Source organism: Dendropsophus ebraccatus, chromosome 6 (assembly GCF_027789765.1).
Source record: "Dendropsophus ebraccatus isolate aDenEbr1 chromosome 6, aDenEbr1.pat, whole genome shotgun sequence".
NCBI lineage: Eukaryota > Metazoa > Chordata > Amphibia > Anura > Hylidae > Dendropsophus > Dendropsophus ebraccatus.
This window is the reverse complement of record NC_091459.1, coordinates 28158190-28172578: the sequence shown is the minus strand read 5'-3', so window position 1 is coordinate 28172578 and position 14389 is coordinate 28158190. Positions and strand designations below refer to the sequence as shown.

Here is a 14389-nt window from a genome sequence, read left to right as displayed (position 1 = left end):
GGAATACTTTGGGGAGCAAGTGTCCTTACTCCCCAAGGTATTCCATAAATGTAATCAATCAGTACATCACAGTAAGCCCGCTGAACCGCCGCCGTCCACCGAACCGCCGCCGCCGCTCTGGACTACACTCAACTACTACTCTCATCATAGCATGAGCAGGTGATGGGAGAGTAGTAGCTTTGTTATCGCTATGAGATAGCCGCCGCTGATGCTGTCAGGCGCCGTTCATCACTGCAGCCATCATTCCCCTCCTGCTTCTTCTGGGATCCGGCAACTTTACACTATCTGATGGCTGACTCCCCGCCCGGCCACCGCTCTCCGATCACACGTGTCGGCTCCCGGTGCTTCCTGGTGTCCCCGGCCGGCACGTGTGATCGGAGAGCGGCGGTCGGGCGGGGAGTCAGCCATCACATAGTGTAAAGTTTGGCCAGATCCAGGAAGAAGAAGCAGGAGGGGGAAGCGGAGGGGGATAATAGCTGCAGTGATGAGCGGCTCCCCCTACGCGGCATCAGCGGCGGTGATCTTATCGCAATATAACTCAGCTACTACTCTCCTATCACCTGCTCATGCTATGAGCAGGTGATGAGAGTAGTAGTTGAGTGTAGTCCAGAGCGGCGGCGGTTCGGCGAGCGGTGGCGGTTCGGCGGGCTTACTGTGATGTACTGATTGGTTACATTTATGGAATACTTTGGGGAGCAAGGACACTTGTTCCCCAAAGTATTCCATACATGTATTTAATCAAAAACACTGTATATTCCATTTACACACACATCCATTGTAATTCCAATGGAGTGTCCAGCAGGGGCGCACTATATATAGAACTCAATGGTACTCATTGACTTCTATATATAGTGCGCCCCTGCTGGACACTCCATTATAATTATACCCCCGGTTCGTGACGTCACAGTATTTCTGAGAATCTGAAGTCTCCCTGATCTACTAAATTAAGGGAAATAGCCCTATATGTGCATTTCCCATAATTAATGTACATTAGAAAGTTGTCTAACTTTCTGTAAGTAATAACATATTAAAAAATCGTTTTGGCCGGACTTCTCCTTTAAACCGCATTTATATATCAACAAAAAGGCTTAAATTTCAGCACTGGAAAAGACTATTGAAATACGCCTAGAATCATGATGAGCAGCCTTTTTAGCCAAGGGCTTATTTACACCTTTGCTCGCTTTAGGTCACCTATACACAACATATTGTTCATGATGCATGCAGTAATGCCTGTCACTGATTTAACATCAATATAATGTGTTTCTTTGTTAAAACACACTGATAAACACTCGCACAATGTACATGGTATAAAACACAATATGATAGCATAATACTTATTTTTTCAGGTTTTCCGATTTTTATAATAAAAATGTTGAGGGTATTTTTGCACATCGAGTGTTACAGTGCACTTTTTATACTGTTAATTGAAATGACAGATTGTATGTTATATATTTAAATGATGCTAAAACAATGTGACACTATTGTGATATGTACGTGATGCATTAACCTACAGTCTAGTTTGCATATATCTGCTGTGCAACATCAGGAAAAAGATACTAAATGTAATGACAATGTAGAGAAATAGAGTCTCGCACTCACCAACTTCACAGATGCGGGTGGTTTATTGCAGACACATCGGAGCAAGTGCAGCGGGGAGAGGGAAGGTGGAGAGGCAGGTGCGTTCACATGGGAGCAACAATGTTTCACGCCTACTACGGCGCTTCGTCGGGCTCGGAACAGCGTGTACGTGAGGGGGAGGTGCATATATACAAGTGAACAATAAAGTTACAAAAGTATCAATGAAGTTACAATAGATTACAATGCAGGTAAATAAATGGCAAAACATCATAAGAGAGTGTTAAGATAATTTCTCTCATTGAGGCCACAAGGTCCTGTAGCGTCTAAACGCATAATCCATATAGTCTCACGTTTGAGAAGGAGTTTAAGCCTATCTGCGCCCGTGGCTGGGGGGTTAACCCTCTCTAGGCCGATAAAGCGGAGCAGCTTAGTGTCACCTGAATGTGGTAGGCAACCGGCAGACATTATGGAAACACTACACGTAGAGAGGTTGACCCTTAGGGTACTATTACACCAAGCAATTTTCCGACGACTAACGATTAACGATAAACGATCTTGAACGACCGCTAAGGCAAACGACCCGAAATCGTTCGCCCAAGTACAGGAAAGATGATCGTTATTTATGATCGTTCTTGTGGTCGTTTAGTCGTCGCTATTGCGTACGTTTCAGCTGTGAATTCTTATTCCACCGAACGTTATAAGAACAATGTGCGAACGATGAGCAAATGATCAAACGATAAAAATAGGTCCGGATCCTATTAAACGATCAACAATTTCTCGTTGGTCGTTTAATCGTTGCCTGCTATTACACAAAATGATTATCGTTCAAATCCGAAAGATTTAACGATTTTTCGAGCGATAATCGTTCCGTGTAATACCACCCTTAATGTGGGTTTTTATCTTATGTGGCATTTTTTTTCTTATAGGCTTTAATAAAATCCTTAATGAGGTGTCCAGGCAAAACGAACTTGTCTCTTATTGCCGTACCGGCGGCTAAATTCATAACAAATACCATGATCGTAGGGGGTACAGGGGTTGGACCCCCCCATGATGCCTTACTCGTCAGCTATCATGTTTGTAATGGATGGTCCAAGCACAAGGACGTGAATCCCCCGGATCACTAAGGAGTGCTGTCAATACTTTCCCCGAAAAGCGGAGTCTAAATAGCTCCTGGTCTCGCAGCAAGGCAGGATGGACTTCACTGTGGAAAACTCCCTCAGAGAAAGACCTCGGTCACCACCGACTGGAGTCCTGGAGTCCCATCTAGGTGCTCTTCCTCTGTGGTAGAAATGCAGGATGCAACATTAAGTCGTAGTTCAGACTGAAGCTAAGCCGGAACAATGGATGGATTAAAATCCAAATTGCTAGATTGCAAGGAAGTGGCAGATAGCCAGGGAGCACAGACGTGGTTGCTGAATGACTAACAACAGCAAGTGAGTAAAGAGGTGAGGAGGTGGATACTATATTTACCCTCAGGAGAACATGCCAGAAGACTCCAGAGCCTGTGGGCTGAGCTTATAAATACAGGGGGACAGGCACATGCCTACCACTAGAGGGAGCCCAATCCTCCTGGAGGCCAGCTCAGAGCAAAAGGAACTGCCAGAGAACAAGCAGGCTGATAGAAAAGGGGGATGATCACAGCACAGTGCAACCCAGAGCAGGTACGGGGTAACGGACATGGCCATGTGCCGTTACAATGTGAATAGTTAGTTGTGCCTGGACAACCTCTTTGAAGCATTTAAAGGGGTACTCCGGCAAAAAGCTTTTTCCCAGTAATTGAAACACATTACAAAGTTAAAGGACAAGTGCCATGAAAAACTTTTTCCCGTAATTGAAGTACATTACAAAGTTATATAACTGTGTAATATGCTTCAATCACCTATCTGCCTCCCTTCCTGTCTTTTCCCCCCTCCACTCCCCACCAGGAAGTGTCCTGACTCACACAGACCTGATTACTGTTGTCACCATCACCAAGCTCTTCTCTCAGCTCCTTCTCCTGTTACACTAGCCTCCCCCCTCCCCTGCCTTGTCAGGTGACAGGCTTGCTCAGCTCCCATTGGCTGAACAACTGCAAGCCATCACTTGGACTGGGGAGGGAGGGGGCTGCTGTAACAGGACCTAGAGCAGCCCTCCTGCTGATGACTCATCCTCACAAGAAGGAGCTGCCTGGTGACGGTGACGGCAGTCATTAGGTCTGTGTGAGTTAGGACACTTCCTGGTGGGGGGTGGAGGGGGGAAAAGACAGGGAAGGGAGGCAGATAGGTGATTGAAGCATATTGCAGAGTTATATAACTTTGTAATGTGCTTCAATTACTGGGAAAAAGTTTTTCATGGCACTTGTCCTTTAAACTTTGTAATATGCTTCAATCACCTATCTGCCCCCCTTTCCTACTCACCCCCCCCCCCCCTCAATCCCCCACCAGGAACTGAAGTAAACTCATTCTTACCTAATGACTGTTGACCCCAGGCTTTTCTGTGGCAGCCATTTTGTGACAATGACATCATCAAGAGGGAGGCGGGTCTAAGCCCTGTTAAGCCAGCCACTCTTTGTCAGATGACTCAGGTTGCTCAGCTCTGATTGGCTGAACAAGCTGTAAGCCACCTAACAGTTCTACAGTCAGTTAGACATCACAGGTGACACAGTGCATCATGGGAAAGCCCAAACCAGGAAGTGAAGAAAAAAATGAAGACACCAACTGGAGCTTTAGGGACCTTTTTTTTTATTTTATCAGCGCCGGAGTACCCCTTTAATGGAAGAATCACATGGCTTGTAAGAAGAAAGGTCGAACTGGAAAACAAAACAAAAAAATGCTTTTTCTAATACACACTATTTATGGAAAAAACACCACAAAAACGGTATCATAGAGGATAAATAAACGTGATACACAAAGTATGTGTGAAGGAAACTTTACTGTACTGACAGGGTTCTTTATTAGAAAACAGGCATATCACAATATTTTATGTGCAAATAGACCCGACCGGTTTCCCCAGGGTTCTGGCATCAGGGTTTCAAACATCAGAGGCTGTCTGTTATGCCTCCCTTCCCTCGTCCTCCCACAGCGATCTGACAGGCGTGAGGAGAGGAACAGCCCCTGGCAGCTGAGGGAGGTTGACACAGGTCTCGATGACTGCTGGGAAGACCGACATCACAAAGAGCAGCGCCCAAAGAACACAGCGGCAGAATGTAGGCAGTATACCTGAGCTGGGAGATCACATAGAGATTTGCCGCAACAGACTGGAGATGGACTGACAGATAAGTTATTTCTTTGAGGATTACTGTATAATAACAGACTGCTAAGATGCAATAGTATTCTATAAAGTGTCTTTATATCAGAGTGGAAGTGATATGTCTTCCTTCTATGTACAGCGAGGAGTCCGCTGAAGTGGCTCAGGGGCTCTTTTATTTTATTTATATAAAAAATGCTTTGGGACATCCTATGTACAAGTGAGAGGAGTTCTATGTAAGTCAGGATTTGCTGGATACAGACTAAAGTCATCCTGTTGCAGCATATGTTAGAGCAGCCGTCCCCGACAGTTCTTACCCTAAACCTTTGAGGACCAGGCCCAATGACCCAGTGGACCGTGACAATTTTCATTTTTGCGTTTTCGTTTTTTCCTCCTCCCCTTCTAAGAGCTCTAGCACTTTCAGTTTTCTATCTACAAGCCATGTAAGGGCTTGTTTTTTTACAGGAATAGTTGTACTTTGTAATGGCGTCTTTCATTCTACCATAACATGTATGATGGAATCCTGAATATATTATTTATGAAGATATAAATTGGCGAAATTGTAAAAAAGAATGCAATATGGTAACGTTTGGGGGGTTCCTGTGTCTACGTAATGCACTATATGGTAAAAACGACATGATACTATTATTCTATAGGTCAGTCCGAACACATATTTTTTAATGAAATCCTTAAAAAAATTTTTGCAATTAATTATAAATAAAATGGGCCTATTGTGACTCTTATAACAGTTTTAGTTTTCCACCTACGGGGCTGTATGGGGTGTCATTTTTTGTGCCATGATCTCTAGTTTTTATTAATACCATATTTGTGTAGCTCGGACATTTTGATCACTTTTTATTAATTTTTTTATATGTATAATGTTACATTGCAGCCGACCCCACCTACTAGGAAGAGCTGCAGTTACGTCAAAGATTGTCTGGTCGTCTAGGGGTTAAGAGTCACATTCAGCATTGAGGGAAGGTGGTGAGCAACATTCAACACATGGAGACCATAGAAGCCATTTAAATGATGTAAAACAGGAAACAATGGTAAGGAGGGAACATGAGTGGTGAAGGAACAACTAGCTTAGGTAGGTCAACCCATGACAACATTATGAAGGTACAGCTAAAGCGTGGACAGTATGGAGCGGGTTACTTCTCTCTCCCTTTGTATTGGCAGCCAAGCCATTGGCAAGGAAAATTAATAACAACATAGAAATAGAGGGGTTTGGAGTGAGGAGGGCAAAATAGTGCCGTATGCATAGAAACATAGAAGATTTTTGGCAGAAAAAGACCACTGAGTCCATCTATTCGGCCCTTTTAGTATTTCCCTTCTTCTTATCTTAGGATAGATACAGTATATGTGTATCCCAGGCAGGTTTACATTCTGTTGTTGTAAATTTACCAACCACATCTGCTGGAAGTTTGTTTCAAGTATCTACTACTCTTTCAGAAAAGTAATATTTTCTCACGTTGCTTCTGATCTTTCCCCCAACTAACCTCTTACTGTGTCCTCTTGTTCTTGAGCTCAGTTTTTTTTTTTACTAAAACCACTTCCCTACTGCACCTTATTTAGTCCTTAAAGGACAAGTGCCATGAAAAACTTTTTCCCAGTAATTGAAGCACATTACAAAGTTATATAACTGTGTAATATGCTTCAATCACCTATCTGCCTCCCTTCCCTGTCTTTTCCCCCCTCCACCCCCCACCAGGAAGTGTCCTGACTCACACAGACCTGATTACTGTCGTCACCGTCACCAGGCAGCTCCTTCTTGTGAGGAGGAGTCATCAGCAGGAGGGCTGCTCTAGGTCCTGTTACAGCAGCCTCCCCCTCCTTGTCAGGTGACTCTGCTTGCTCAGCTTATCTTCTCTAGTGACATGACTCATTCACTTCCATGGCAGCAGGAGAGAGGGTATGAGGGGAGGGGGGAGCTGCCTATGTGCCGGAGTCAGTCTGAGGGAAGATAAGCAAGTGAGATGTGACAAGTGATGGCTTGCAGTTGTTCAGCCAATGGGAGGTGAGCAAGCCTGTCACCTGACAAAGCAGGGGAGGAGGAGGCTAGTGTAACAGGAGAAGGAGCTGAGAGAAGAGCTTGGTGACGGTGACGATAGTAATCAGGTCTGTGTGAGTCAGGACACTTCCTGGTGGGGGGTGGAGGGGGGAAAAGACAGGGAAGGGAGGCAGATAGGTGATTGAAGCACATTACAGAGTTATATAACTTTGTAATGTGCTTCAATTACTGGGAAAAAGTTTTTCATGGCACTTGTCCTTTAAAGGTTTTGATTATGCCCCGCCCCTTCCCTCCAGACTATACAGAGTCAGTATATTTCAGTCAGTATTGCAACCAAAACCAGGAGTAGATTAAATACAGAAAGGTTCTGTTCACACAATGGTGAAATTGAGTGGATGGCCGCCATATAACAGTAAATAACGGCCATTATTTCAATATAACAGCCATTGTTTTAAAATAACAGCAAATATTTGCCATTAAGTGGCGGCCATCCACTCAATTAAAACATTGTGTGAACAGAGCCTTTCTGTGTTTTTAATCCACTCCTGGTTTTGGTTGCAATACTGACTGAAATATACGTAGTGTGAACGCAGCCTTAAAGGAGAAGTCCAGCAAAAAATTTTATTAATGTATTGTATTGCCCCCCAAAAGTTATACAAGTCACCAATATACACTTATTACAGGAAATGCTTATAAAGTGCTTTTTCCCCTGCACTTACTACTGCATCAAGGCTTCACTTCCTGGATAACATGGTGATGTCACTTCCTGGATAAAATGGTGATGTCACTTCCTGGATAACATGGTGATGTCTCTTCCTGAATAACATGGTCATGTCCTTTCCTGGATAACATGGTGACGTCACTTCCTGGATAACATGGTGATGTCACTTCCTGGATAACATGCTGATGTCACTTCCTGGATAACATGGTGATGTCACTTCCTGGATAACATGGTGATGTCACATCCTGGATAACATGGTGATGTCACTTCCTGGATAACATGGTGATGTCACATGCTGGATAACATGGTGATGTCACTTCCTGGATAACATGGTGATGTCACTTCCTGGATAACATGGTGATGTCACTTCCTGGATAACATGGTGATGTCACTTCCTGGATAACATGGTGATGTCCTTTCCTGGATAACATGCTGATGTCACTTCCTGGATAACATGCTGATGTCACTTCCTGGATAACATGGTGATGTCACATCCTGGATAACATTGTGATGTCACATCCTGGATAACATGGTGATGTCACTTCATGGATAACATGGTGATGTCACGACCCAACTTGAAGAGCTGTGCGGGCTTTGGCTGCTGGAGAGGATTATGGCAGGAGGACACTGAGAGACCCAGGGCACTGGAGGGACACTGAGCATCCCTCTGCCATCATCCTCTCCAGCAGCCACATGCCGCACAGCTCTATGAGTCGGGTCGTGACATCACCATTTTATCCAGGAAATGACATTACCATTTTATGATGAGGACGTGTTACAGCGTGCCTGGCAACAGAAGACACAGAGATCATGTGACCTCTGTCTCAGAAGGGGGGGGGGGGGGCAGAGGAGTGGAGACAGAGTGGACCAGGAAGTGAGGATCTTTAGCAGCTTCAGGGTGTGAGTCAGGATGTGCTGCAGACAAACAGCCCAATTCATGTAATAGAAACCTATTAGGGTCTGTTTACACACACAGATATCTGACAGATTTTTGCAACCAAAGCCAGGAATGGACTATAAACAGGGAACAGGTCATAAGGGAAAGACTGAGATTTCTCTTTTTTTAAATCCATTTCTGGTTTTGGCTGCAAAAATCTGGCAGATATCTCTCAGATAATCTGTGTGTGTAAAGGGACCCTTAGGGTATATTCACACGAACTGACTCGCAGCGAGATTCTCGCTGGGAGTCCGGCAGGTCCCACACACTATATACTCGCTGCGGTCTGAACAACCGCAGCGAGTATGTAATTCTACCGCCCTTAACCTCTTCTGCTCCCGCCCGGCTCCCCCGCTGTAAGCATACTTTACCTCTCTCCTCGCTGCACGGGTCCGGCGTCCTGCTCTCCCGTCCGGCCAATCAGTGTGTTGTCCAGCCGCAGCGGGGGAGCAGGGCGGGAGCAGAAGGGGTTAAGGGCGGTAGAATTACATACTCGCTGCGGTCCCTCAGACCGCAGCGAGTATATAGTGTGTGGGAACTGCCAGGACCTGCCGGACTCGCAGCGAGAATGTCGCTGCGAGCCCGTTCGTGTGAATATACCGATACACAAAGCTTTTCTTCCCAGATTTAATCGGACAAGGAAAACACCTGCAATGAAGCCTGGTAATGTTGATCGCATGGCAGAGCCAAAGTCAATGTGCACACAGAAACTGTGGGAAAATATGTTTCCTCCTCATAGATGAAGGGTGAGGACCCTTGGCTCTCCAACTACAACTCCCATCATGACTGGACAATGATGGGAGTTGCAGTTTTGCAACAGCTGGAGAGCCAAGGTTCCCTACCTCTGTCATAGAGCATTGCATTTGGAGGTTTCCTGTGTTTGCACTGGCGTTGTTGCCATGGCAGCCTGACCCGTATTGTACTGGTTTCTTCACCCTATTGTGTCGCACAATATTGGGACATAGAGGAAGCAGTAGACGTTTCCAGTCACGGCCAGCAGAGGTCTCCATAGCCCCGCCCACACCAGCACTCCTGACACTCCCTCAGTGCGGCTCACTACTACCGTGGTGCAGGCTGACAGGACATCAGCCCCGCTGTCGTCTTCTAGTGACTCCACGTAAACAACGAGCCTGCTCTACCTACAACCAACGCGACTGTGAGGTGACGTGCTAGCCCCGCCTCCTCTGTGACCACGTGACGTGGCCCGGCCGATGCGCCGTGCCGTCAGTGGGCGTGGCCGCGGGTAGGCGGAGACTAGGCCGCTGTCAAGCAGACATGGAGACTCGCTACAACCTGAAGAGCCCGGGTAAGAGGGGAGAGAGCGGGGGTCCTGATCGCCGTGCCGTGCCCCCGGGCATTGCGTGTGCGGCGGCTGCCGCTATGTCCGCCTCCCCCTTCCCTCAGCTTCCTGTACAGGCAGGAGAGACCCATTCACTTTCGCTTCTGGTAGAAGATTAGTAAAGTGTTTATGTGGCATTGTCTGCTGGGTGTAGTAGTCACCTCTGATCTCCCTGTAGTCACATAGTGCTGTTTATAATATATGCGGGGTGACATAAGTTTAAAGGGGCTCTCTGACCTCCTGACCTGGGTGTTTGTTGCTGTCAGTGTTTCCCCCCCCCCCCCCCTGATCTGTATAGTGATGACTGGTGTGGGTGACCTGCCCTCATCCTATACACAGGAGCGGCATCATACAGCTTTATGTTCCCAGAAAACCAGTCACTTGTTATTTAAAGGGGATCTCCACTGGCAAGTCCAGTCTTCCAGCAAAGGCCTTGTCTCATAGTTTGTTCATAGATGTTCTGTATGTTGCTGTGCTATGGTGTTACTCTTCCTTGGGCAGGATTTGTATTCTATCTACTGCGTTACTGTATAGATAGGCGCCATATTACAACTTTGAGCTGTAAAATGGTGTTGGGACGCTATGTGCATGGCCCACAGTGATACTGTGGGGTCCTGAGGACCTCCGTTATGGTCTGTGCTCTTGGACTCTGCTCTCTGGCTGTTGCTAAACTACAACTCCCATCATGCCTGGACAGCCAAAGCTTTAGCTTTGGCTGTCCAGGCATGATGGGAGTTGTAGTTTGGCAACAGCTGGAGAGCCAATGTTCCCTACCCCTGCTATAGGGCTTGGAGTGTCTATCAATGATACAGATGTTTTTTGGTTTTTTTTTCTCTCTACTTTTTGGAATTGTACAGACAAGCGGATTGTATGGTGAATAGGTTATGGATGTGAGGCAGCTGTTTGTGAAGGTCAGCTCTGCAGCGGATGTGTGGGAAGTAACAGCGGTGGATGTGTACAGTACTCTTGGTTGTGTTTCCGTGTTTGTATTTTTGTTGCTTTTCTTAGTGGATATAATCAGGCGACCTGTCCTGTTTCGGCTCCGCATTGTGATCACCGTAATCGGGAGCCTCACATTCTTTATTAGGCCGGCTTCACACTTTTTTTTTCCATATATTATATTATTTTTTTTTTTCTTTTTTTTTTTTCAGTATGTTTAATTTTAACGCACATACAAATGTGGTCAAACAACATTTTTGTGTACGTCAAAAAAAAAATGCAAACCTGATTTGTTTTTTTAAAATAATGTAAGTAAAAAAAAACAAAAACCAACGTATACAAAAGTAGGTGGTTTACCATCTGTTTTTTTTTTTTTTAAACTCAGTATAGTAGTGTGAAGATTTAAACTGTTACTGTTAAACTTCTGGGGGGTTCCCGGGTGGACGTCCTGCTCAGCCAATCACTGTTCTGCCCTGCTGCAGCCACTGATTTGCTGAGTGGGATGCCCAGCGGAGAACCCCTGAAGCAAGCTGGAGCAGGTGGTGTATGACCCGGCCAGCGTGGGGTTAATGGGGTGGTCTCCTGACATACTTGCAGTGGGATGTCCATCCCGCTGCGAGTATGGCTTCCCATAGACATTACAGGCCAGGGAGTCACAGCGAGAAATCCGCTGGGGATCTGCTTTGTGTGTTTGCAGCCTTGGGGTGCATTCACAGGATCCGTACAGGATCCGCAGCAGATTTGATACTGTGTTCAGTTATTTAGATCAAATCTGCTGCGATACGGTGTGTGTGAAGCTTCTGTAAGATGAAAACACAGCCTAAGGGCCCTATTCCACCGGACGATTATCGTTCGCATAATCGTTAACGGTTACCATTCTCAAAAGACCGCTATTGCAAAAGACCTGAAAGCGTTCACTTATTTACTTATGATCATATTTGCGATCGTTTTTTCTTTGCTATTTCTTCGCTATTGCATTCGTATCTACTGGGAACGACCGAACGACGTCTTATTCAATGCAAACGATTTGCGAACGAGCAACGATAAAAATAGGTCCAGGTCTTATAAAGCGATCAACGATTTCTCGATTTAAGATTCGAACGATTTAACGATAATCTGAACGATAATCGTCCAGGGGAATAGGGCCCTAAGGGGGGCATTCACATGTTCCATGATTACGGCCTGCGCACGGACAATGTTCTATGGATTGAAATGCAGAACTCCTTGCCAGGGCCATATTAACAGCTGCAGCCGCCCTAGGCACTAAACCTGAAGACGCCCCATCTTGGGAAGCGTGGGGGAGAGTGGTTTCGGCCACATGCATTTCTCTACGTATAGAAACATTCTCTGAATCGCGTTTTTTCACGGTCTTTAACTTCTTAAAACACGAATTTCCGCATAGAATCAATGATTAGAGGTGTCTGCATATTGTTTGAAGAAATTCTCACCACAGGATTGGTAGATTGGTAGGTAATAGCTCCAGGTGTCACAGCCATACCAGACCTGATCATATCTCCCCCCCCCCCCCCCCCTTGAAAAGTCTCCATATTTACTGGCAAGTCTGAACGGGAGATGAGAGACTAAAAAAAATAAAAACAAAATGGTTGTTTTTTCCCCCTGCTCCATAGTCTCCCTGCCCTAGACACCTGATCTCAGGTGCCTAGTGGTAAATACGGTCCTGCTCCTTGCATTATGATTCATTATGATGCCGGGAGCGCCGTAACAGTTTAAATCTTCACACTACTATACTGAGAATTAAGATTTTCCTGACGTTACAGAAGTCTATAGTCATACGTAGTTTAGGATTCTGCACCTAAATCCTCGTTACTTACCACCAACATTCCACATCTTATACGAGTGAATGTTTTTTTGTTTTTTTTTTGTACTTTTTTCCGAAAAATCTATATGCTTAATAAAAGATGAATACAGTGGTGCCTTGGATTACGAGCGTAATTCGTTCAGGGACTGCGCTTGTAATCCAAATCACTTCTAAACCAAAGCAAATTTTCCCATAAGAAATCACTGATATGCAGACAATTGGTTCCACACCCCAAAAATAATGATTTTTTTTCACTGCGTCCTCATGACAGCACCACAATGGAGGACGTCACCCTTGACCCTATCAGGAACAGGAAATCACAGAGGTTAAAAGGGCACTTCCCACAATCCCCCTCAGTGTTTTTCCTGTTCCTGACAGGATCAAGGAACACGGAGGTTACCTGTGATCCTGTGTGGTCATGGGTTCCTGGGACAAAGGCTTGGAACGGCTTGCGAGTCCTTCCGGATGTCTTGCCTGGCGGTAACATCTTCTGAGGTGTCTCCGGTCCCCTACTCCCCTTGCGGCGCTCCCGGAGTTAATGCAGGGGAGTCTGAAGACGCTGCGGCCCTCGGGATCCATGGCGGGTCTCCTGTGGCCTTCTCCGGCGGGTAAGATTTACTGCGCATGCGCGCGCTTCTCATGGGGATGCGTGCGCACTAACGTAGGCACGTAGCGTGCGTCGCCTGCGTCACGTGCGTAGGTGACGTCACGCGCCCGCCGGAAGACTCAGCTGATAGGAGTTACGCGGCGCGGCGTGGAAATGGCGCCAAATTCAAATCTCCTGCGGTCTCTCCTCTATAAAGGCTGGTGAGTAGCTGATACATGTGCCTTATACTCCTGCATATCTTGTGCTATCATGGATGTTCAGGATGCTGAGAGAGAGGAGGCTGTGGAGAGAATCATGCCTGCTGGCTCTGTGAGTTATACCCTGAGGGGTTCACTTACTTATTTTTTGTGATTTTGTGATAGCTACTCCCCGTTGGTGATTCCCTATCATATTGTTTTGGTGTCTCTCTATCCTTAGGTGGAGAAAGAGATACCAAAAAGAGCAATGGATAAAAGATGTGTTGGATGTAATGTCAGCCTGCCGGATATTTACAACAGAATGCTATGCAAAAACTGTTTGGTGAAGCTTAATCCTCCAGCCCAGGTGTCGGTGTCTGATGATATACGGGCAATTATCCGCCAAGAGATTCAAGCCTTTATGTTGGGAATAATGCCAGTTGTCCCTACACAAGGTCCATCTGCTCCATTACCTATAATTACCCCAGGGCTATTAACTTCTGCTGTGCACTCACCTGCAAAAAAACGCAAGACCTATGTGATATCTGACTCTGAATCTGAAAATCTTCAAGATGACAATATTGAAATAGAAGATAATATAGAGGAGTGCACAACAGAAGCGTCTACGGTTACCCCTAATAAGGAACCGACTAAGTTTTGTTTTTCATCTGAAAATGCAGACACTCTAATTAAAGCTGTTAGAGCAGTAATGGAATTAGAGGACATCGAGCAACCATTATCTGCACAAGATGCTATGTTTGCAGGTCTAAAACCAAAAAAACGGAAAGTATTCCCTATTCATGAGAATATTAAAGATCTAATCTTTGCAGAGTGGAAAGAACCAGAAAAAAGGCTTCAGATTCCTAAAGAATCTACAGCACTCCCATTCGGGATATCTTCAGCCCCCTGGCTATTCACGAAGGTAATGTTAGAAGCTGTAGCAAACCTAAGATTACAGGACATTACTGTAGTTCCCTACTTGGACGACCTTCTCCTTATTGCTCCATCCCCACCCATCCTCTTAGGACACATACAAC

General features: G+C 45.7%; 1 protein-coding gene across 1 annotated transcript in view; it reads left to right on the top strand.

Annotated features, from left to right (window-relative positions):
• The first annotated feature begins 9474 nt into the window (after positions 1-9474).
• The window catches only part of UBE2J1 (ubiquitin conjugating enzyme E2 J1), a 34098-nt gene continuing 29183 nt past the window's right edge, over positions 9475-14389 (top strand). Inside the window, exon 1 of the mRNA XM_069974732.1 lies at positions 9475-9778. Coding sequence (XP_069830833.1) covers positions 9748-9778 — 31 coding nt within the window. The 5' untranslated portion in view covers positions 9475-9747. The remainder of the gene's footprint in view (positions 9779-14389) is intronic.